Source organism: Danio rerio, chromosome 6 (assembly GCF_049306965.1).
Source record: "Danio rerio strain Tuebingen ecotype United States chromosome 6, GRCz12tu, whole genome shotgun sequence".
Taxonomy (NCBI): Eukaryota; Metazoa; Chordata; class Actinopteri; order Cypriniformes; family Danionidae; genus Danio; species Danio rerio.
The window spans coordinates 31850574-31874739 of NC_133181.1; the positions used below are offsets into that span (position 1 = coordinate 31850574).

The 24166-nt window shown below is 34.5% G+C and overlaps 1 protein-coding gene and 1 long non-coding RNA gene across 3 annotated transcripts in view; one reads left to right on the plus strand and one right to left on the minus strand.

Annotated features, from left to right (window-relative positions):
• tmem131 (transmembrane protein 131) overlaps positions 1-24166 on the minus strand; it is a 67440-nt gene that overhangs the window by 33358 nt on the left and 9916 nt on the right. For both annotated transcript variants that reach the window (XM_001923305.8, XM_005165961.6), the window contains exons 2-11: positions 21504-21565; positions 17261-17301; positions 11369-11437; positions 7022-7142; positions 1472-1588; positions 1250-1372; positions 1068-1148; positions 822-972; positions 690-746; positions 534-595 (exon numbers count right to left, since the gene is read on the minus strand). In XM_001923305.8, the coding sequence (XP_001923340.2) occupies positions 534-595; positions 690-746; positions 822-972; positions 1068-1148; positions 1250-1372; positions 1472-1588; positions 7022-7142; positions 11369-11437; positions 17261-17301; positions 21504-21565 (884 nt within the window). The remainder of the gene's footprint in view (positions 1-533; positions 596-689; positions 747-821; positions 973-1067; positions 1149-1249; positions 1373-1471; positions 1589-7021; positions 7143-11368; positions 11438-17260; positions 17302-21503; positions 21566-24166) is intronic.
• On the plus strand, positions 12489-17069 carry LOC141386293 (uncharacterized). Its single transcript, XR_012407986.1, has 2 exons — positions 12489-14510; positions 14660-17069. It is a non-coding gene; the product is annotated as an uncharacterized lncRNA (long non-coding RNA).

The window sequence follows — 24166 nt, forward strand, 5'->3', positions numbered from 1 at the left end:
CCACAGTTGGCATTAACTATAACCATAGAAACATTATCTGACTAACAACTAGCAGCTAAATGTGTCTGGAAAGAGACTTTTTTAAAGGCTTCTTTTTCATAAGCGGCGCGGATGTGAATGCGTCTGAATGTTCTGATTGGCCAGACATTCCACGTTAGTGTGTTCTAAACGTGAACGTGCTCTTTCCAGCAATTTTCCTTCATCGTTCACACAGAGTAACATACCAGCAAATTACCGGTACTGTTTCTCTTTCCGGAAAATTGCCGGAACGAATTTACCAGTATTAACAAAAAGGGCCTGTTCACACATGATCCATTTTTTTAAAGGCTGTATGTCTGAAAGAGCTTACTGACACCTGAGAGTATGGAAAGATACATCTTCTCAAACAGGTGCATAATGTACATTCTCATTTCAGTCGCCTGTTGTCTGTTTGGTGTGCTCACATGCAACTTTGATAACACAATTAGTTTGTCTGCCACTAGTTCTTTGGCATCACCTTGGAGTGATCTTAAGACTAAAGCCATACAACTTACCATGATCGACACATCTTTTGCTCCTGAATTTAACAGATGCAAATTCAGTTGTTTTGGTCGATCTGTAAAATTAAAAGGACGCAGAGAATTGTTAGTATTCCAACAGTTTAAGTATCCTGGCATACAGTTTCTAACCATTTAGTGGGAAAAGCAAACCTTGTGATCGAAGTGTACCAAAGTCCAGCATCTCTGTGGAGGAGTATATACCAGGTGCTAGAAAGATGCAAAAATGAGTCACTGTATTTTAAATGTTATTATGGCACTATCAAAAGAGTGATTTTAACTGACCTGTGGTGACTTCAACCTCCACAGGGAGGATGATAAACTCGTCCTCGTTGGACGCATTTGTTTTTATTCTGATAAAAGCTGTGTGGTTGTCAGCGTCTCGAGAGGAGAAGCTGGCTCTCATCACACCCTTCGTCTCAAAAGGAGCGATCTCCTATAATCAAGGAAATTCAGAACATGAGAACGAATTGCACCACACCAATGTTTTACAATAATGAGCACAGCTGAGTGAATAAAAGGTCTGCTCACCCATAATTTTTTGGTGCCACCCTGCTGTCCAGTAGGCAGCTCTAAATGTAGGTCTCCTCCACTGGTGTACATCTCTACAACCTGAATCCATAAAAACATGATTTTAAAAGAATCAAAATGACCCATTGGTAAAAGAGAAGATGATTTATTAGCACTACGCTACACTGAGCTGTTTTGCGTACCTGCAGTGGTTCACTGTGTGGGTTGAAGATGCTTATGAGTGGGGAGAAGCTGCTATTTACTGGAACTCTTGCCCCTACAAAGGGCCTGAGTCTGTAGGGATTGGGGACGCCCACACCAAACACCTGAAATCAAATAACAGTCAAATCCTCTGAACAAAAACCACGAGATTACTTTATTTACTCGTACAGTATAGAATGCTTTTAAGTGTGTGTGGAATGTACCTGGTATGTAAACACTCCATGATGCGATGTGTTAATAAATAAGGTATTTTCTACATTCCCTACAACTCTAGCTAGAAACACCACATCAAATGAGGTGTTGCCTCCAGGTGGAATTATCTGTGGATAAATGATGCAATGTGTTAGATCTATGCAAGGCTGCATGCAATACTACATACACAACTTAAGATTGTTAGCTTGATAATTCACAAAACAAACAAACAAAAAAATAATATAAAAAAAACACATATGCACACATAAAATTATGGTTAGCAACTTGGGGATCGAGACACCCATTAGGGGTCAACCATAAGATTTATTTGGTGACCCTAGTGTAGTCACTCTACTCACAATTCCAAATGAAACGGATACTGTTATAATGATAAAAACATTGAAAAACCTCAGGTTCTTTCAGCATTAAGCACATTTTTTTCTGCATTTCTACAAGCACTATCTGCTATCAGAAATTAGATTTAAGTTTTCATTCAAACTGTCTGCAGTTTTTGTTCAGATCATAAGACTGTATCAAGCAAAAGCAAAATTGTTATTAAGCTTTTATACACTAGAAATACTAAATGAAAATAAACATATTCATTAAAAAAAACAAATGGATAAAACTATATATTAGGGGCCATTTACATAATTTTTAGCATGTAAGTTTGTTATTTGCAATAGTGATGCAAAGTAAAGTACAAAAACATTTTATATAATAAGCTTTACACAGTAAACAAAAAAATAAATAAATAATTTACACAAAATATTACAAATTACTTACTTAACTGTTGTTACTAGTAAAAATAGATAAGTCAAAAAACTATGATAATTCATATTTTTAAATTATTTATAAAAAAAAAAGTCTTATCTACAAAGATGGAATTAATCAAAAATACAGCACAACAGTCTTATTGTGTACAACTTCAAATAACTTGCAACACAGAATTTTTACAAACCATCATTTCAGTCTTCGGTGTTATTTGAACTTCAAGAAATTATTCTAATATGTGACAGTGCTCAATTATTAAAGATGCTGAATTATTAATAATGGTTATAATTAGTGTTGAAAACTTTAAAGACCAGAATAAAAGTTATACAGATTCTGCTCTACATTTCTTTAAGATTCCATGACAGTTAAAATGACACTGTTCATAGCATTATAAGTATTGTTATTGTCTCTTGGAAAATTATATATTTATTATATATTAATAATTATTATTATTACTACTATATATTTAATTTTTATTATTTTATTATATTTTTATTTTATAGTTTTACTTATACTAAGAGAGAGAGAGAGAGAGAGAGAGAGAGAGAGAGAGAGAGAGAGAGAACATAAGAAATGTTTCTTGAACATAAAATCTAATAGTTTAATGATTTCTGAAGGGACCCTAAAGACTGGAACAGTGGCTGAAAATATCCTTCGCATGATTAAATAAACTGTCCCTAAATTAAATTCAAACAGAAAGCTATTTTGTTAAATCGTCACAATATAATTCGCCAAATAAATGTAGCCTTTGTGAGAAAAAAGGACTTCTTTCAAAAAACCAGATCATATTCAATTATTGCAGACTTCTGACACACAGCTTGTATGTTACTCGCTTCTACACAAAGATTTTAGTTGTTTGTTTTCTGGACACAAAACCCAATGTGACCACAAGCACTTTCAACCACCTTTAACCGTAGTAAATTAACATGGATGTAGCATCACCTAATTTCAATCATATGCGCAAAATATTGAGTACCCACAAGCAAGCACACTGCTGATTTGGAGGCTGCGTGGCCGTTAGCAAGGGCAAAGAGGAACTGATTTATGCAGGTGTCAGGAACAGGTGGGTTGTGTTTAATTTATAACCGCCTGAAGTGTGAGCACACACACTTTAAAAGCTTTAATTAGAAGTTTCAGCGAGGCCAACGTCCTGCTGTTTCACTGACATAAATGTGTGCAAGTTTAATGGTCAGTGACTGCTTCACGCATCAAAACTTTACAAAGCAAGAAGGTGTTGTTTTCACCACTAAGATCTTGATCAAATGAGCTGTGGTGTGAGCTTGGATGGTTATTTCTGTCAAGTCCAGTGCCACACAAGACAATGTGGTATTTACCACACACATCCAGCAGCTGGCACACAAACCAAAAGAAGATTTTGTCTGCTCTTTTGTGCTTGCTTTTTTGACAGGAAGTCACAACTCTCTTTGAGGGTCACACCTTGGGGTTTCTCTGAAATAATTATCTTCAAAGGTTTAGGGTTACTAAGGTTTTTGTTTTGTTTTGTCTCTTAGGCCCCGTTTACACTAATACGTTTTAGTTTTAAAACTGTGTTTTAGAAAGAAAAAGATCTGCGGACACACTAGCGTTTCACCCAGAGTTTCTGCATATTCTGCATATTGACTGATTGCTTGCCTTTATTTCCTATAATGTTTAAACTAATTGTACGTTAAACATTTATAATGGCCATTATTCGTTATTAAAACTGATATTCAACAAAAGAGAGAGTATGTTTCGTACTTTCAATGAGAAAAAAAAGTAGTCAGTTATGTTATAGCCTCCGTTTTGTTATAAATATGCATACAGTGAAGATGTATGGAGTCAGATAAGACTCAAAAGTAATTCACGCAAAAGACACAATGTACACATGCGTAGCCAAATTCACGTGCATAAAATCAAATTCACTTGCGTAAAATATTTATTCATATTCAAAAAAAATTCACATGCAATAAAATAAAAATACATTTTCATAAAATACGTTTTACAAATGCAAAACACCATTTGTATAAGAGCGTACAAAAAATTTTAATGTTTAAAACTTGCGATTTCATCCTGAATGAGAATGTGCAAATCCTCTTTCACTTACGACTCCCCCTGGATAGGTGTGTGTGTATTTTTGAGACTGTCCTGGCAGATACAGGCAACTTGTACCTTTCAGCCAATCAGATGAGAGCTGTAGTCATGTCAACCACTCTGCGCTCCTTTTGCGCAGTCTGTTCCTCTCCAGCATGGCGAATGGAGAAAGAGATGTGCAGGGTTCAAGCAAGAACTAACAAATTACCTGACTTTCACTGACTAAAAACTCAATTTACATTATATCTAATGAAAGTAAACAGGTTGCTGTTATTCTTTAGTAATATGCAGAATATAAATAACACTCTTGGATCATTTCAAACATGTTTGATGCCATTCTGGATTTTAATCTGCCCACAGAATAACGTGTGGCTAATGAAAACAATGATAATGATAAAAGTGATATTTATTATTATTAAATACAAAATAAAACAATTAAAAACATATCTTGACTTTGGGAAATTATGCCACATTAATCACTCCTGCAGAAAAGACAGCATTTAATGCTGAAAGAAGGTCAACCAGATTAAAATATCATACCGCTTTCACAATAGCCTACTCATTTATTTTATTAGGCTATAATGTCCTTGACCACCAGCAAATCAGAATATTCAACTGGACAGCACTTGTTTTGTGTTCAGAGTCGCTGCATCAGTCAATCAAATTCAGTCAAATAAAGCCTACAGCTCAGACTAGAGGGGTTTTAGCCAGCCCTATTTGTGCCCGATTTTCAACTGCTGGGAAAAGGAGATATATTTATATATTTATTACAGAATGATAGGGTACATTTTACATATTAGGCAACTAAAGAGCAACAGCAGCCTGTTTGCGTTCATTTGATTTAATGTAAATTAAGTTTTTAGTCAGTGAAAGTCAGGGAATTTATTAGTTCTTGCTTGAACCCTGCACATCTCTTTCTCCATTCGCCATGCTGAAGAGGAACAGACTGCGCAAAAGGAGCGCAGAGTGGTTGACACCGACTACAGCTCTCATCTGATTGGCTGAGAGGTGCGAGTTGCTTGCTTCTGCCAAGACAGTCTCAAAAATACACACACACGTATCCAGGGGGAGTCGTAAGTGAAAGGGGATTTGCACATACTTATTCAGGATGAACTCGCAAGATTTAAACATTCAAAACTGTTTGTACACTCTTATACATTTGGAAATGGTGTTTTGCATTTGTGAAACGTATTTTATAAAAATGTATTTTTATTTTGTGCAAGTGAATTTTTTTTCCAAACATAAAACTTTTACGCACATGAATTTGATTTTATACACGTGAATTTGACTACGCATGTGTACATCGTGTCCTTTGCGTGAATTACTTTAGAGTCTTACCTGACTCCATAAAGATGACGATCATACAAATATGTAAACATTTATATAAATAGGCAGTTCCGTAAATCATGTTTTAATTTTATTGAAAAGAAAGTGAAAGAACATATCCAGGGTGATGTGAATGAGGTTATAAAGTACACTGTTACCTTTGAAGATTTACCCAATGTGTCCTAGGGAGTTGGTTTTCCATACCAATCTTGCAAAGTCTAAACTTACAAGGAGAGGATTCAGGACTGAACTATATTTAGGCAACTTGAAATTGAGAAAAAACCCCAATCAGAGAGGCGAATGTCTGCAGCCCCGCCTCCGTTTTCAGATGTCTCTGTTTTCCCCATCCACACTAAAGCCTGGTTTATACTTATGTGTCAAGTGACCGGCGTAACCATCGGCACATGTAACGCACGTAGCTGTGCATTTATACTTCTGCGCGCTGTCTCTGTTGGTCTGCATTACACTTCTGAAACGCTAGTTGGCAGTGTGGTGTTCATGTTCCACTGTGTCCAGTTTCTTTGCTGCTGTTTTGCTTTTCCTGAACACTTCCTGGATGTACAAATGGCTCAAAATCGCTCATTTTGAGACAGGAACCGGAGGACGTGCAACAACTTTACTATGAGGTAAACACAAAACAAAACTTTACATCCGGAGCTCCATCACAGGACTCCACACTTGTAAACAATCGCTCCACTGGGCTCGCGCCCAGCTCGCGCCATTCGCGCGGCTTTCGGTCCCGCCCAGACTCGTCAGCGATACCAAGCCGACCAATCAAAGAGCTTGCGCTACACGTCGTTGCAACTTGTAGTTACATTTTTTGAGAGGTGCACGTCAGTGACGCCGACGGCCACGGCGAAGGGCTATGCGTCAACGCCGTAGCATACGCGTGCATTTGACGCAGAAATATAAATCAGCCTTAACCCGGAGCAGCAGCGTTTGAGAATGAAAAACAGCCTCTCCAACATTTCCAAATTGCTCTGCTTTCGGCGCTCAAAAACTCCAGCGAAGTGTGGACGGATGGCGCAACCGTAGCAAAACTTATGCGTTTTAAAACTAAAACGTATTAGTGTAAACGGGGCCCTAAGTTCTGCTAGGTAAAAGTGTAAGAACTGTAATAGTGTACAATAAAAAATAAATGGTCTTCAGCAGTCATCACTCTGGTCTACAGTGTTATGTCACGGTTCATAAAAATCCTTTAATACGCTCAAGAAAAAATCATATTATCAATGCGAAAAACAGTTAATTTGATTAAGAACAGTGCAACAATTTTTTGAGAAATGGTGATGTCAATCAATTTAATGCAGACTAAAAGACTCCATTGGGAAAAAAAACTTAAAATAAATAAAAGTTAATGATATAATCATAAAAATACAAATAAAAAGCATACTTACCCTATTCTGAAAAAAGGATGCATGAAAATGTGATGTTGTTGCTGATATTGATATTAAACTTATTTCTTCTGAACTTGGATTGTGTAAGTAAACTTTTTCCATTTTTGGCATTCCAACTGGCCTGTGGATAAAAGACAAGAATATTCATCAAGCAGTTAATCAAGCAGTTCTTCAATCACTGCTTCAAACTCTAAAATTTGATGGTTAATCTGGTAAACCGGTGACTAGAGATTTTTTTACGCAATGTTAGCAGCTGGGGCTATTTTTAAGCCATGAACTGTGTCATACATTTAAACAAATAGAAAAATCTTAAACTAAAATTAATAAAGAAGAACGCTTTCAAATGATAAAGCTTTATATTTACACATGAAAAACAATTTCCTATTTTTGTATTGGTAATCTCTTGCCAAAGAAGTCCTTTAGAAAGAAAGGAGTAAAATATGTTATCTTCCATTAAAGGCTGGACAGTCCAATAAAAGTATGTTTCACAGATATGGCGTCTTGCAGAATATACATAAAGTTGGACCTTTGGATCCTTTTATCAGAATTGTTTAAGCCAATCTTGAGTGTAAATAGTAGGAGGAATGAATAAAGCCATCTATGAGAACACCATCAGAACCTTCTCTTACACCCATATTCGTGAGAAGAAGAGCATGTGAGAGGTGTGGAGAGGGAGTGGAATAGGAAACTAGGCAAGATATAACCTATAGAATGGAAAAAAAGATTTTTCTAAAAAATTTTTCTCTTTCTAAAGATTTAGTCCTCTCAGTGCCACTCGCCCATCTTAAAAGTTCCCTTTGTCATATGCTGGCTTGAGGTCTAAGGTTATGGAGTTTAAATACTGCTGTAAAGAAGCTGTACATCTACATAAGCGCACAGTAAAGATCAAGCTAAAAACAAAGTTCAAGATATTAAAAGATAGACAAATTGAGCTGGCAAGGATTCATTTATAGTCGATTTCCACTGCATGATATGGGGCCGTTAGGTTTGGTGCTGATCTATTTTGAGGGCTTTTAAACTATGTTCTGTACCTACAGTAGTACTTTTTTGTAGCACCTCAAGTGTGAGGTTTTAAGCAAGCCATGTTGTTACCAAAACATGACATACACATTGCTGACACCGACTGGTCTAAAAGAATCATCATGTCCAGCATCACAACAAGCGTCATTGGATTGACGACACGAAACACCAAACACTATATTTAAACAATCGGCAGCAGCTGCACAGAAGCTTCATTCCACTGGTAGCATCCATTGCCTCAGAGTTGTGGGCTGGTTTATATTGTGCATTTATGTCATGTTTACGATGATTTCATGGCAGTAGAGGCTGAAGTGAGCCATTCTGTGTCCCATCGTAACATACCATGTAATGGAAAAATGATTTTTGTGATATACTCACAAGCAAACTTTTAATTTGGTTTTTACTTAGGGGTAAAAATAAGTTTGTAGTGATTTCGCTTTGATTAGTAAAACTGAGCATTTTAATTAGGGAAACACAATGCTACAAAAAACTGACATTACATTACTTTATCTTCAATTGTGATATGAATACAATTTCATTAAATGGCTTACAGTGCTCAGCATAACTGAGCAAACATTATGAAAATGAATATTTTTATCCATTTCTCAGTGAATATAGGCATGTATTCTGGTGCACCTGAACAAAACAGATTTAATAAACAGATTTCCTTTTTAAAATAATATTTTAGTCACCAAACATATTTAGAAATTGAAAGATAATTCAATTGAATTTAAGCAAATAATATTGCAAAAAAAATTACAACCTACACAATTTCAACTTTTTTTTTTTTTTTGCTTCTCTTGATTTTTCCTTATTGTTAAATTTGTATTTAATAATTTTCTATAACATATAAACTTGAGTGTACTAGTTTCTGGACCGTTATCATAAGTTATTTTGTTAGATAAGCTCCAGATTTGCCTTCAGTACTGACAAATCTATAGTATTTGCACAAATATAATATTGTATAGCTTCCTAATAAAATATGAAAAGAGAGATTTGTGAGGAGTGTACTTATATATGCTGGACACTGTACATGGTTCTATTTAGAAAGAACTGATCAATTTAGATTGATTGGTATGATTTCTTTAACATTATAATAAACCCCCTGATAGCAAAGATAAAAGTAAAACAAACTATGCTTTATGGTTGTCTTAGGAGTCTAGCACTATTAATTAAAGCTACAGAAACCAAATAATCAAATGTAAAATAACACTGTTTAATCTTCACTATACAATTAATTCAATATAAGTAATCTTCAATAAAGTTTCAAAGGTTATAACACTTTCTCTTGAATATGTTAAACTCTCTTGAAATACAAAGTCACAGGCTTTAAAAACACATGCAAATAATAAACTGTCACTGTTTGGTCTAAACTCTGCATTGACTCCACAAATCTCATGTGTTCTATAATCTAAACTCCACAATGTATATCCTTCAATTTGACTATTGTGGATGTACACATTCCCATAACAATGCTGAAACAATATTTTGTGCAGATTCTAAAGAAGCTTAATCCTGCTGATTATATTGAGAGAAGCTTTAAATAAAACCTGTTCTGTGCCTCCCAGATTGTCATATTGCCTATTTGTAGAAATAAGCAACATTTATTTCAGCTGGACAACCACATGCCACAATTAAAAACAGAATGAGCTTATAATGACAGAATAGATATTCACTTCTTCTTCAACAAGACTATGGCAGAGGATCTGAAGTGCAATAGATCCTGGCATAAAAATGTAATCTTGTTAAATGTGTACTCATTACTGCCTCAATATGTCAGACTACAAATTTATAAGCAAAAAAGTAAAAAAAATAGATAATAATAATAATAATAAATTACCATGCCATTCATACTCTTTATCAACAAAATAATCAGAACAAAATCAATCAAGAAATATCAAAAGTTTAAAAAAAAAATGTTATCACAGAGATGTGAATAGACAGGGGACTGTGTAAGATTTTGACGGTATGATAACATTGGATAAATGTATCACTCTTTCACAGTATTGTAATTACTGCTTTAAAATGTGCCCTTTTTTAAATGTCTCTGTAAAAAACAAAAACGTCCTTTTGAACGCAGTAACTTTTAATTTGAGAAACATTTAAAATATTCTGGAACAGTAAACGTGTCAGGCGATATAATTTAAACAAATAGTTGACTTATGCTGTCTTCATTAGTTTCAAACACACAGATTTCTTTACAATTTAAACTTTAAAGAACTTTTAAAAAAAAAATGAAAACACAAACAAATTAATCTTACATACACCACAGGAACAGTACAGCAGAATATTTGAGCAGTTTTAAAACCTTGACTTTTCCAAACCGCGATATACCTTGAAAACAGTTATCGACCCATGCCTAGATGTGAATCCATTATTTAAATTAAGTTATTTACAGGTTAGCACAATAATATGCGATACTGTCTTAAGCAACTTAATGGCTTGAAAAATATGTACTGTAAATTAATTTGAAAAAATTTATGTTAAAAAATTTCCTGAGATCTGAGTAGGAGCAGTACATCTACTTTGGGCTGTGAGATTAGAGTGGAGTGCATTGGCAGTCACATGACTTGGTGAAGACAATATAGGACCAGTTTTATTCTTCCACGCACTTAAGTGCATTCCAAACTGCATAAATGATAATTATGTAGTGCACATAGAATACCTGCTTCAAAACAGCCCTGAAATAAAGCTTTTGATAGAATGTTCATCCTCCTTTGTAATGCTCTCTATTTAAACTGTGAAACAAATCAAATAAAAGCAGCTTCTTCAATAAATGTAATGCACTTTATTTTATTCATAAATCCACAATGGCTTTTGTAAAAACCCATTACAAATTCCCAAGTGAGTTCTTCTAAATAGCCAATACTTCCAGGCTAAAAATTGAACTGATCTATAAAGCAAACAAATGATCACATCTGAAAGGAACGTACTTTGAGTCAGAGGCTGTAGGGATCACCTGACATGCTGGGGTGTGAGCTAATAAAACTGATGCATCTTATGAGGCAGAAATGGGTGTTGGCACTCAGCTACTTAAAATGACATGAACTAAAGCACATAAAACATTAACTATAACAACAGCAGAACAGATGTTAAAACATTCCATGTAATGACAAACTTCTGAAGGAAACCACCGGGCATTACTTGGATTAGGTCACCTAATGAAAATGGTCTGATCAGTGTTCTGTTACATATGTAGCTCAAGAATTCAAGAACTTACTAATATATTACTTCCTTCAGCAAAGACATTTGGGGAAAAGATCATTTAATACCTTATGACACTATCAGACGGTGACATATGTGTCAACCAGTTGAGAGGTCACTTACTGTTCATGAAAGTCCAGCATTGGAGGCTCAAAGCGTATGGGCCTACTGTTCCCCCGCTGAGAGGATGCACTGCAAAACAAAGATGACACACTGTAAATGAGGGGGGCATAGGGGGATTCAACAGTTCTTGGAATTCAATGCGCTTCATTTGTCTGCCCCTAAAAAAAATTGCAAGGCCAGTAAAGGATCAAATGCTGCCTCTCTATTTCCCTTTAGGCAAAGTGCAAGAAACACCCACACTTACACATAAGCAGTAACAAACAGGCTTTGTCTGGCATGGAAGCATCAGGTTTACACCTAACATTAAAGTTCAGGTACTTCCAGAAAAGCCTTAGATTTGGATCAAAATCTAAATTTTCAAGTGTATTTGAATATAGCTGTGAGTCGCACGCCTTTAACAACCCTCCACATTGTACTAGCTTTCATAGGGGGGGGGGGGGGGTGTTTGCTGTTGGCAGAGTAAATAGTGAAATGAATCTATGATAATGATATGGTCCCTCGGGTGAGATTTCATTGATTTTTAGGGTGTGCCCTGCTATTGGCCAAAGGTATTATTATTGTTTTGAACAGATAACAGCCATGGATGTCATCGAGGATTTTTTTAGCGTTTGCAAAGTCACTTCAAAACTTCAAACTGAAGCAAAAACTGCTCATTTTGTCAACTGAAAACATAGGAAAAAAACAAAGTTAAATGACAGGGAAGGTTAAAGGGAATTAGTTAGCCTCAACTTAATTATTTTAATTATTTACTTTTATTAAGTGTTTCCATCGTAGTTTATGCGCATCTTTTCTTATGGAATAAAAGTTTATCCTACTCAGTTATACGCATACGTTTTTTATTTTAAATATAAATGTAAAATAAAGCTTAATAAGAGTCTGCAATTATTCTTGTTTTTTCTCAAACATGGTTAAACAACAACAATAATATTATGTGTAGGTCTACTGGTTTCTAAAAATAATTCTATCCAACTTATAATAATTCTGATGTTGAATTATGTTTGAGATATAGGCCTATGCTTGTCATCTGTCATTGACAACATTATAAGACCATTTAATTCACTGGTAAAATCAACATTAAATAGGCTAGAGTAGTTATACTGACGCTGTAAACATTTATTTTCATGCACAACTGTGTTCGCTATGAAAGAAAAAACATATCAAATGCTTGTCGCAATCATAACTCTAAAATGCGATATGATTATTTAAATGGTGTGCACGCTTTCGGTTTTATTTTCACTGCCACGTGCTGTTCATACTTCGCGCGTGGCTCTCAAACCATCACTCTGTGCCACAAACTCAATATTATTAATAACTTTACCTGTTACGCACATATGCAGGTTCTGTTCACTAAAGTAGACACGCGCACGTCTATCATAGAGCGCCTGCCCGCCTTCTCTGTGGTATCAGCTCATGGTAAGCAGCTCACGTCACGTGTGATTTCCCGGCCGCGAATACAGCCTTATATGAGGAAAAAATGACATTTTGGGTGAATTATACCTTATAAATACAGTATGTGACTCTTTCAACATCATTTGGAGGTGAAAAGAAACAATTAAAAGACTCGTGCAGCCGCCTTTGCTTCTCTCCTGAACTTGAAAATATGATTGGTAGAATCGTAGAAATGCTGGATAAAGATAGTCTCGTTGGTCGAATAGACATCGCGATCTTTTTTCGATTAATTGTGCAGCTCTACTTTCCTGTATGTTTTACAAACTCTAAATGTACTGTTTTACTAGTACTTGTGTGTATTTGCATGTCTAAACCATAAAATAAGCATTGGGTGGTTAAAAACACTGCATAATTGTGATAATATGACCACTTTCTCTGGCTCAGCACCACCCAATGCACCAAAGCTCAGTTTGAAATGTTCATTTCATGCTGCTTTTGTTTATTTAGTGTAAAATGCTCCCACACCTTGGATGACTAGGGTTGCATAGATTTCTCAGCCTTCGCTATGTATCTTTCCTTCGCTCATTACCTTCGCTCTTTTTTTTTTGCTCCGTCCGAATTCTACTGGCATAAGTGCACAACAGAGGCAAAGTGCATTCACTCCGCTCCGCGCTCAATTAAAGCATTTTTAATCAAATATCTCTGTGTCACGACGAATCAATTATGAAATTTGTTGCCAAAGTCTTAGTAATTTAAATCGATTTGTTGTTGCAGCCCTAGTAGTTATCATTGCTAATTTAGTTCAATTTATAGTAAAATTGACAAGTGTATTTTTTTTAGCATTTTTTATAATCTGCCTAAATTTTTTTTTTTTTTTTTTTTTTTTTACACGTGTCTTTGTTCTAGTTTAGTATGGTTTTAGTTTAAGAGCCTTACAATAGCACTGAAGGACTTCTACAGCAGTAGAACTAGGGCTGCTCGATTTTGGGAAAAATCGTAATCACGATTATTCAAAACGATTATCAGTTTAAGTCAAAATTATTAGCGCTCCTGAGAATTTTTTTTTAAATAAATATTTCACAAATGATGTTTAATAGAGCAAGGAATTTTAACAGTATTTCCTATAATATTTTTTCTTCTAGGCTTATTTGTTTTATTTTAGCTACAATAAAAGCAGGTTTAAATATTTTGAAACCCATTTTAAGGTCAACATTATTAGCCCCTTTAAGCAATATATTTTTTGATTGTCTGCAGAAGAAACTACTGTTATACAATGACTTGCCTAATTACTCTAATTAAGCCTTTGAATTGCACTTTAATCTGAATGCTGGTATTTTGAAAAATATATAGTAAAATATTATGTACTGCCATCATAGCAAAGATAAAAGAAATCAGTTATTAGAAATGATATATCAAAACTATTATGCTTAGAAATAAGTTAAAAAAAATTATTCTTTCCATTAAACAGAAACTGGGGGAAAAGGGTTGTTAATATTCAGGAGGGCTAATAATTCTGACTTCAACTGTATACATATTTATTTTTCACCCTGCAAAGTAAAGAGAAATAAATACAATAGAATAAAAATATGAAACAAACTGTGCTTTAAGCTTCTTCACCCTACGAAAAACACTTTAGCTACAAAAAAAATTTGAGTCAAGAGCAGTGAGGGATGTTCTCCTTGTTGTTTGATTAATGATAAAAACAGGTGGCAGCAGGAATATAGCGCTGTCACTTTAATGGTTTCTCTTTCACGTGTCTTTTGATCCTCAACTCGTTTGATTATTACACAAATGAGGGTTAATATGAATAATCACTTAACACCGCGTTTTGACACCTATTTGACCATTAAAGCGCTCGCGTTAAGATGACTTTAGATGTCTGCGCTCCTCTGCTCGTCTCAGTGTGCAAATGAGACCGAATGCTGACCAGCCGCATGCTTCTGACTGAGTGCGCGTGCCGCACACACACATAAGAACGCGGCGCTTTTAAGAGCAACACGTGTACAGCTGGAAAGGGGGCGGTATATGATGCAATAATCGTTTATCTCGATTAATGCTTTTTCATAATCGTTTGAAGCCAAAATCGAAATCGGATTTTCGATTAATTGCACAGCCCTAAGTAGAACTCATTAAATATTCTTTAAATCCTATATAAATATGCATGCTTGATGAAAACCTAAATAAATACATAACGGCTCTGATGTCATGTAAGTGTCGAGTGACAGAGCAATTACTCATTGCACTTGAATATGGACATAATCTCTGTGGAGCAAGACTAGCAGCATATTTGTGCATTTACAGAAAGAGACATGTGTTTGAGTGAAATACAGCACATATCTTGTCAATCTCTCAAATGCAGCTTACACAAAGACAAACACTGACTGTAGTGAACTAATGTGGATTATTTTGAAGCTAGACCCAAATAATTAGCGCAAAGTATGACCTCTGGCTTAACAGTTTAGCCAAAATAAACTTGAGAAGAACTAAAGCGTGAAATAACCACACATGCAGAACATGCCAGCATATCTTGCAATGGTTCTGTGTAGTGTGATCAGTCGTAGTCTTCAAATGTGTCACAAAACATAAGTAGGCTAACTGGTCTGATGGCAAAAACCACAAAGAAAAAGAGGTGCGACAAAGTCCCTAACGCAGCAAAAATAGTGTCAACCACTTCCCAGCCGCAGTTTGTGTGTGCATGTCTGCTATTTATATATAAAAAACCTGAAGGGCTGCAATAAAAACACCATTATCAGTAGAAACAAAGTTAAGTGCTATATCTGAAAAATAAATAAATAAATAAATAAATAAAACTGAAAAAGTCTCACAAAGACTGTCTGTTAGCACTAGTGCTCAAAGCTATACATTTGAGAAAAAAAAGTGTTTTGCTTCCCCATTTCTTACTTACTCTACACTTGCATGTTAAACTCAACATGTTGATGGTGTGGACAGAGGGTGTGTCCTCCTGCAGCTGACATGAGTCATAACACAGACAATCAGCCAATCAGAAGCAGCCACCGCTGACACACACACACACATACACACACACTGATGAGTAGGTTAGCCAAGCCCTTAAGCTGGAAAACTTTGATTGGTTGAACAAATGAACAGGCCACCTAGTACACAAAAAGTTGATCAACTGGAATTATTTCAAGAGAAGTGTCCAAAATAAAAACATCAGGGAAAACGTGAACATTAAAATTGATCCTTAAAAGAATAATGACTTGATCCATTGCTCTTCAAGCTCTAATTGCAAACAAAAAGGGCAGTGTTGCATAACTTCGTAAACTCACCATGAGAGGGGTTCACAGGAATGAAGTTACCGAGTAATTACCTGAACTCTGATCTGCAGAGTAAAATTACTGCTGATGTACTTAAAATGCCAAAGCTAAGACATGATGATCATTGATACATCCATTCCTTTCACTCTGCTGTAAGACAATTAAGTCAAGTGAATGCCATTGACTACCCAGAAATTATCTAAAGTTTGAAATGTGACACTAGACAGCAAAACCATCTTGCATGATTATATTTTTGGCAAAAGTCCAAAACATTGTATTTGTTTTTTTATTATGGTCAAAAGTATCAATTCTTCTTTTAAGTCAAAATAATTTAAATATTGACAGAGTATAAACAGGAATCAGAGAGTGAAATTCAATACCTTTAAAGACCTTTAAGACTTTTTCTATACATTTTAAGACCATAAAACCACTTTTCAACCAGAAACACTGGTGAGATTTTAACTTGTAGTATAATAAATAAATATACTAATGTAAGAAATTAATCCAAAACTCAATTATTTTTTATATACTGAATAAAAATCTAGCTGTTTCAGCAGGTTGGCGCCTACAGAGCTGTGAAATAATTCTGTTGCCTTGGTTACTGCAGTAAACAAAGCAGCATGGTGTCAAATCTAGCAGGATTTCATTGCTTTCATAAACTAAACAGCATCCTGATATTCGCAGACTTAATTCAGGCAAACTTAGCATTTTGCATAATCAAAAATGATATAAAATGTAATACCTAGCAAAATAGCATTTAAGACTTTTAAATACTTTTTAAGGGCCTTACATTTTTCTACAGTGATCTATCAACCTTTTTTTACTTTAAGACCTTAAAGTATTCTCAGTATTTAGTTTTTTTTTTAAACTTTAGATTCCAGTTTTTTTTTAAATAGATCTCTCAGCCAAATATTGTCCTATTTTAACAAACCATAAATCAATGAAAAGCTTATCGATTCAGCCGAAATTGTCATATATGACTGATTTTGTAACAAATGCAAAGAGAGTCTGATTATTTGGCTGCTGAGTTATTTGCTCGAGAGCAGGAATGTCTCATAGTTTTCTGGGAATTTTTTTGTTTGCATGTCTTGTTAAGCACTGAGCAGATGTTTCTTGGAAAGTCTAATACAAAGCACATGCGAGTAAAACATGTACAAAACAATGTATGCAGGAAATATCTGGATGTATGCAGAAAATGCCTGCATGTACAGCTGATGAATCTTACCTTTTTTGACGATATGAGCTAAGGTCAATATCAGACTCTGTCTGTAGAAAGAAAAAAATTAAATTAGAAACTGAAATATCTAGAAACAGTATGCAGAACAACAAAAGCAGAAACAGAACAAGTCAAAATAACAGAAGGTCCAAGTCAATTGTGTCTAACTAAAGTGTTAAAGTCTTAATGTTGGACAAGTCTTACTGCTGTAAAATGTATGGGTTACTGTTCATGTATAGCGAGTGTCTCTCTAAAGAGAGCCTTGGAGACATTCTCACTCAAACTCACTTCTGCAGGCCTAAAATAAGGCAGAAACACTCAGAAAGGGAGTAGGTCTATTTATAAACCCTAACTTTTCCACAAAAATCCAACCCCATAAAACCATAAGGTCATAGAGTTCCTTGTCACATTATTTTTTAAAGCTATGCCTTCGAAAAGGCTTAAACATTTTACATTTGGGGACAGTTTGTCATTAAAATGAATCTGAAAGCATTGTTTAGGTTGTCACATCTGTTTTTAAAGGTCACGTGAAGTGCTTAGAAACGTGCTTTTTATTCGATGTTTGATGTAATCGCAACTGAAAAATGAAATAAGAGTGGGACAGAGTAGCTCCTCTTTAAAAAAAATAAATAAAAAACAGCCAATAGGTTTACATTTTTATCACAGCTCTTTCAGTAAGGCCCTGTTTACACTAATACGTTTCAGTTGTAAAACGCTTCAGTTTTGCTACGGTTACGCCATCCATCCACACTACACCAGAGTTTTCAAGCACCAAAAACAGAGCTTTTTGAAAACACCAAAGAGGCCATTTTCATTTTGAAATGCTGCTGTTCTGTGTTAGAGTAGATGGAGACAAACGGAGACATCTAAAAACGAAGGCCGGGCTGCAGACATTTGCCTGACTCTGATTGGGGCTTTTTCTCAATATCAAGTTGCCTACACAAAGTTCAGTCTTGCAACCTCACCTTGTAAGTTCAGACTTCGCAAGTTTGATTTGAAAAACAAACTCTCGAGGACATATCGGGTAAAACTTTAAAAGGAACGGTGTTCTTTAGCCTCATTCACATCACCTGCATAAGTCGATTCATTTTCATAAAATAAATGAATAAAATAAAATCAATAAAATGAAAACATGATTGAAGGAACTGCCTATTTTCATTTTAATAAACAACTTAACAGACACCAAAAATGTTGAGGTGTCGTGTAGCTACATATTCATGATCATCATCTTCACTGTATGCATATTTAAAACAGAGCCTATCACATTACTGCTTCCTTTCTTTTTCATTGCAAATACAAAACACGTCCTCTCTTTTGCTGATTATCAGTTTTAATAATCAATAATGGCTATTATAAAAGTACAATAAGTTGATAAATTATGGGAAATAAATGTAAGCAATCATTCAAATGTGCAGAATCAATGTAGACTACATGTAGCCTAATTAACTTATCTTTGCGCTAAGCCAAAACACTTTACCTGAGAGCAAGTAATAAATTCAAATGACCAAAGTCGGAGAATATGTCATTAGATATAGGCAACAAGAATAATTAAATATCACGTTTAACAAATATAGTGAGATTACATCCAAGCAGTAAATCTTTGATGAACAGTCCGACGTGCACCGCTCTTATTTAGGTAGATGTCCTCAAAGCACCCACTGACTGCTGGAGCTCAGACTCGCGCATACGATACAGTGCATGCCAGAGTGTGTGTGGTCACGTGAAGTGCGTGTTCAGCAGTATAGTGTGGACGGAGAGTTGTACAGAAACTCTGGGTGAAAGGCCAGTGTGGACGCGGATCGTTTTCATTTTAAAACACTGTTCTAAAACTAAAATGGAATAGTGTAAAACAGGGCCTCAATTGCAAGAGTGGTTGAGATAAAGCACATCAAATGAAGAGCAAATGAAAAGTGTCTTGCAGGGGCGGTATATGTCAGATACTAAAGAGCATTTGATTGGTCAAGACTTGATGAGAAACTAAAGAATAAAGTGACGTGAAAAAAAACTTGATCCATTTAGGTGGAAGTAACAAACTGAAAGCTTTGAATGTCTATGAGTTTTATATTTTCTAAAAGTGGATCTTATCACTGTTTTGAAGCACACTAGCTAACAGATATCCTTAAAAGTAGCATAATAAAACTTTTTTTTATTTTCATGGGATCTTTAAGCCTAAATCATACTGCAAAGAATGACATAAGGTACTAGAAAAAAATAAAGGCGGCTTTAAAGTGGTTACAAAAATTCAGCAAAAACTAAATTACAGACAACTTTAGTAAGTGGCACTCCACAACACACATTATTGTAAGCTACAATATGTAACAGTTTTCCTTAAAATGAACTAGATTTATTGAATGAGAGAGTACATCATGAATCCAGTTTCTAAACTGTGCTTTTGTCTTATCCAGAATCATTACTGTAATCCTTTAATAAATGTTTGGGATTTGTCAGGTTTATCCCTACTTTACTGTAGGCCAGCACCTGTAACTCCTCATATCCATTAACAAAGAGAAGCAGCTCCAGATAAAAGGTTTCATTGAATAACTAACAACTAAAGCATAAAATATGACATATTGCTACTTTAATCAGTTTTTTATACTGCAAAACAAAATGTAAAGACTAAAATCTAAACAATCATCATTAAAATATGAGGCATATCAGAAATTAAATAGCAAAAAATGCTATATAAACACCTTACAGGGTTAGTTCGCCCAAACCTGAAAAGTTTGTCATTATTTACTCATCTTCAATTGCCAAAAACCAGTTTGAGTTTCTGTTGAACACGAAAGAAAATATCTGGAAAAATGCTGAAAATCTGTAACCATTGACTTCCATAATATTTGTTTATCTTACGATGGATTTCAGTGGTTACGGGTCTCTAACACTCTTCAAAATAACTTCTTTTGTGTTCGACAGAAGAAGAAAAAACTCAAAGTCTTAAAGAAAGAATGAAACTCAAAGGTTTGAAACCACTCAAGGGTGAGTAAATAATTAGTAAACGTTAAATTTAGGGTAAACTATCCCTTTAATCACATTTTTTCTTTCTTTTCATCAGCCTCTGATTTACACTGCTGCTGATGAAGCAATGCAGCAAAGACAAACCCGATTACAGCACTATAATGATGCTTTGCATTTGATGAAACATTTGATAATGAAAGTAAAGTAAAATCTCAAGTAAACAAATATGATCACTGGAAATAATCACATTTTTGCCACACATGTAAAAGTAGTCACATTTCTTACAAAACTATATTTTTAAAAAGCTAAGAACAAACACTCAGCATTAAAATACTTCAGTTATTACAATATATATATAAAAAAATATATATATTTTTTTTTTATAAACCATATTTACCTGCACTCTGTGACTCATAAATTACAAAAAGATTAAGTGAAACGGATTAAAACAGAAATGATTCTTGTGGTTCTGTATTTTAATCTTATGTTAAATTACTAACTACAGATTTAGCAGGAAAACTTGAACATCTTTTTTGTGAATCCTACGATAATCAGTTTGTTTATCGGAACAAACAGCTTCACAACACTTCATTTGTGATGCAAAGCTGCACAATATATTGTTTCAGCATCGTTATTACAATGTGATTATTGGCAATAGTCACATTGCAGGATATGCAATGTTGAGTCCGGATGATAGTTTATCATTTGCATGTTTTTAGGATTACAAAAGCATTCAGACATAAGACATTGTGCTGTTTGTAACTAATAACAATGCATACTGAATTCTTTATACATTGAAGTCTATGCAGCATTATTTTAAATTTAATTATTCAATTACTGGTCAGGAATACTGTTAAGACTCCTCAGAAAACCATTAAGCATTGATTATTTTATTTTTACTTTTATACTTTAAATTTTACTTAATACTTTATTTTATTTATCTATGCTTGTAGATTATTTATTATATTTTATGCCAATCCAAATTAATCTAAAATAAATTAATCTAAATTCTTTTTAAATACTCATTCAAGTTATCTGGTGAAATTGTATTCCCATCACAATATGTATTGCAGAAAAACAAAACATCACAACATTAGACTTATCAAATGTTGTGTGCAGCCCTACTAAAACTCTTTTTAGCCTCTTTAAATATGGTACCAGAGTCTATTCCATTATAAGTGGCAACCAAAACGTGTTGGTCATTTATAAACAGCATCAGTGTTTGTGGTATTCTATGAGTCACAGAGTATACTTAAGGAATTTCATGCTATCCGCTCTCATGAACACAAAAACGTACCTGCAAGAGGCTTCCATCCCCAAAGTGTAGTACCTCCAGGATGTTGTCTGACTGTATGAAAGCTGTAGAGAAGACAGAGAAAATTCCCATGAGGATTGAATATCAGCAAACAATGCCATGCAGGTTGATGATTTGACATCTCTTTATGTACGAGTGGCTTTCGGGGGGTATATCAGATTTGGACACAACCACTCATCAGGCAACACAAAAGACTGAAGAGACAGGGAATCATTACAGGCATTTTGTGATCATTCGCTGTCTTGAGTGAGTTCTTGATTGAGGACTGTGGAGATGCCACAGCTTCGTGGAAACAAGCTTTTTGGAGAGCAAAAAACACTAAACTAGGACAACAGAAATGGAAATGTCAGAAATGGATGTGGTCAACTAGTCAAGTCAGTCTGATATATGATGTTAGGTTAATGACTTCTTCATTTTTGCAATATAATACCATTATTTTTCAAACTGGAAAAAACAATAATTACTGAAATGTATGGTTCACCCAAAAATGAATGAATGAATGATTGAATCAATCATCATTTACTATCCATCCATTTGTTTCAAACTTATTTGAAATTGTCCCTCCCTTGAACAAACAAGAAAATGTTTCGAAAAATATTGGAAACTGGTAGCCACTGACTTTTATAGTATATTTTCCAATACAGAAGTTCATGGCCCCCTGTTATTAACATTCTTCAAATTATTTTCTTTTGCATTCAACAGAAACATAATGTTGGTAGGAAATCACCAGAGAGGACGAGTAAATAGGGATAAAATATTTGGGTGAACTGTCATTTTCAAGGCTACTCACAACAAGGACTAGGGGTGTCAAAATTAATAATTTCTTTGGTGCACCACGATACAGACATGTTCTTTGACCAATCATTAACATTTCTATTTACATTTGTTTATTTGCTATAAATGCAAACATATTTCTGTCGGCTTCTATTAGAGGACAAAATTGTATTACAAATAATATACAAACATATTTATACTTTTTTTTTTTATACAAGAATTGTTGTGATGTGAAATATAAAATTGTGTATGAAAGCATCATCAATATACAGAGATTTCGAATGGAACCAAAGACATAATCATAACTAAACCAAACCATGAGACCAGCATAAGAGACAGAAAAAAATTATCACCGCTAGGCCTTTCACAATATTTATTTTGTGTTGTACGATATTTATGGCACCAAAATATATTGTGATAAATTATATTATTGTCATTTTATGCCACTCATCATATAATGTCAGAATGACAATATCGGAACACCCTTAAAAACTATAAATACAAGTTAAGCCAACACTAAATTCCTGAATGGTCATCACCGCAAACTGAAATTCATCTTGTGTTTATTTAATAAAAAAATTACATTAAAAGCTCCCTAAGCAGAAGCTGTTATTTTTCCCAGATCAACAGATGGCTAAAGGCAAGTCCTCTACAAGTTGCGAAGTTCTCATATTCGCCTTCATGTCAGTCTACTCAAAAGGCTATTATTAGTCTGCAGTTCTGTAACTCTAGGAAGGTTTATAGTGATAGAGGCTGGTCATGCTCATGAAGCTCAAAACACCCCTCGTATATGCTTTCAGAGGTATACAACAAACACATCCCTTGACTCACCACATCACTTTATGTTATGTCATATAATTAACTTGGTGAAGTGCAGAGTCATTTAAATCAACAAACATTCATTTTTGGGTTGAGTATCTGTCAACTGGACCATTTCCCTTCATTTCACTTTTGAATGAAGTCAATCTATACTTCTGGGCTGCATCGCTAACATTTAAAAATAGGGGTGTTGCAATATGACAATAATGTAACTATTTGGATGACACTCCAACTTACTAGGGTATCAAGCCTTATTTTCAATAAATATTGCATCATATTGCTGGTTGCCAACCATTACAAAATTAAAAAAAGAGACTACAGCAGAAACATAAATACTGTTGCCATGCATAATGACAGACAAAACTGAGACTCTATATGCACTTTAACCATGTTAGCTTTAGTATTGGAACTTTTCATAAGACAGGAAGTAATAACCAGTAAGATTGTTTGCACACTTTGGTACAGCAACATTAAACACTGTTTTAACCAGATTTTGTATGGAATTACATCAAACCAACCATCAATTTTACTTGAAGATCATCACAGCCTTAAGGTTCAAATTTTGTTTTGAAAAACCTTCAGTAATACTTCAATATGGACCATGTATTGCAGTGTTCAGCTATGAAATTATCAGATAAACATGTGGGAAAATACTGCAATGGTAAGGGAATTTTAAAAAGATGTCAGGTTCACAACTAGATTTCATAATGTGCGAGTAGAGCTTTAAGATATATAAGAGCTATACAAGATACTTGCCAGAAAGAGTCTGGCACGTTTTGTTTTTTACACATCAGAGGTTCCTTACCATATTTACACAATACCTATTCTTAAGACACAGAGAGGTGAGAGGAATGATATACTGTACAATGCACAAGGTCCAAAAGACAGTCAATAATAAAAACTAAAGGAGATCTACATTAGGGCTGTAAAATACTGAAAGATATTGTGATATATATATATATATATATATATTGCAGAAAAAAAATAGTTTTACCATATGAGTATAATTTTACCAAAAGACATGAATAACACTATTTGAAAAAAAATCATAA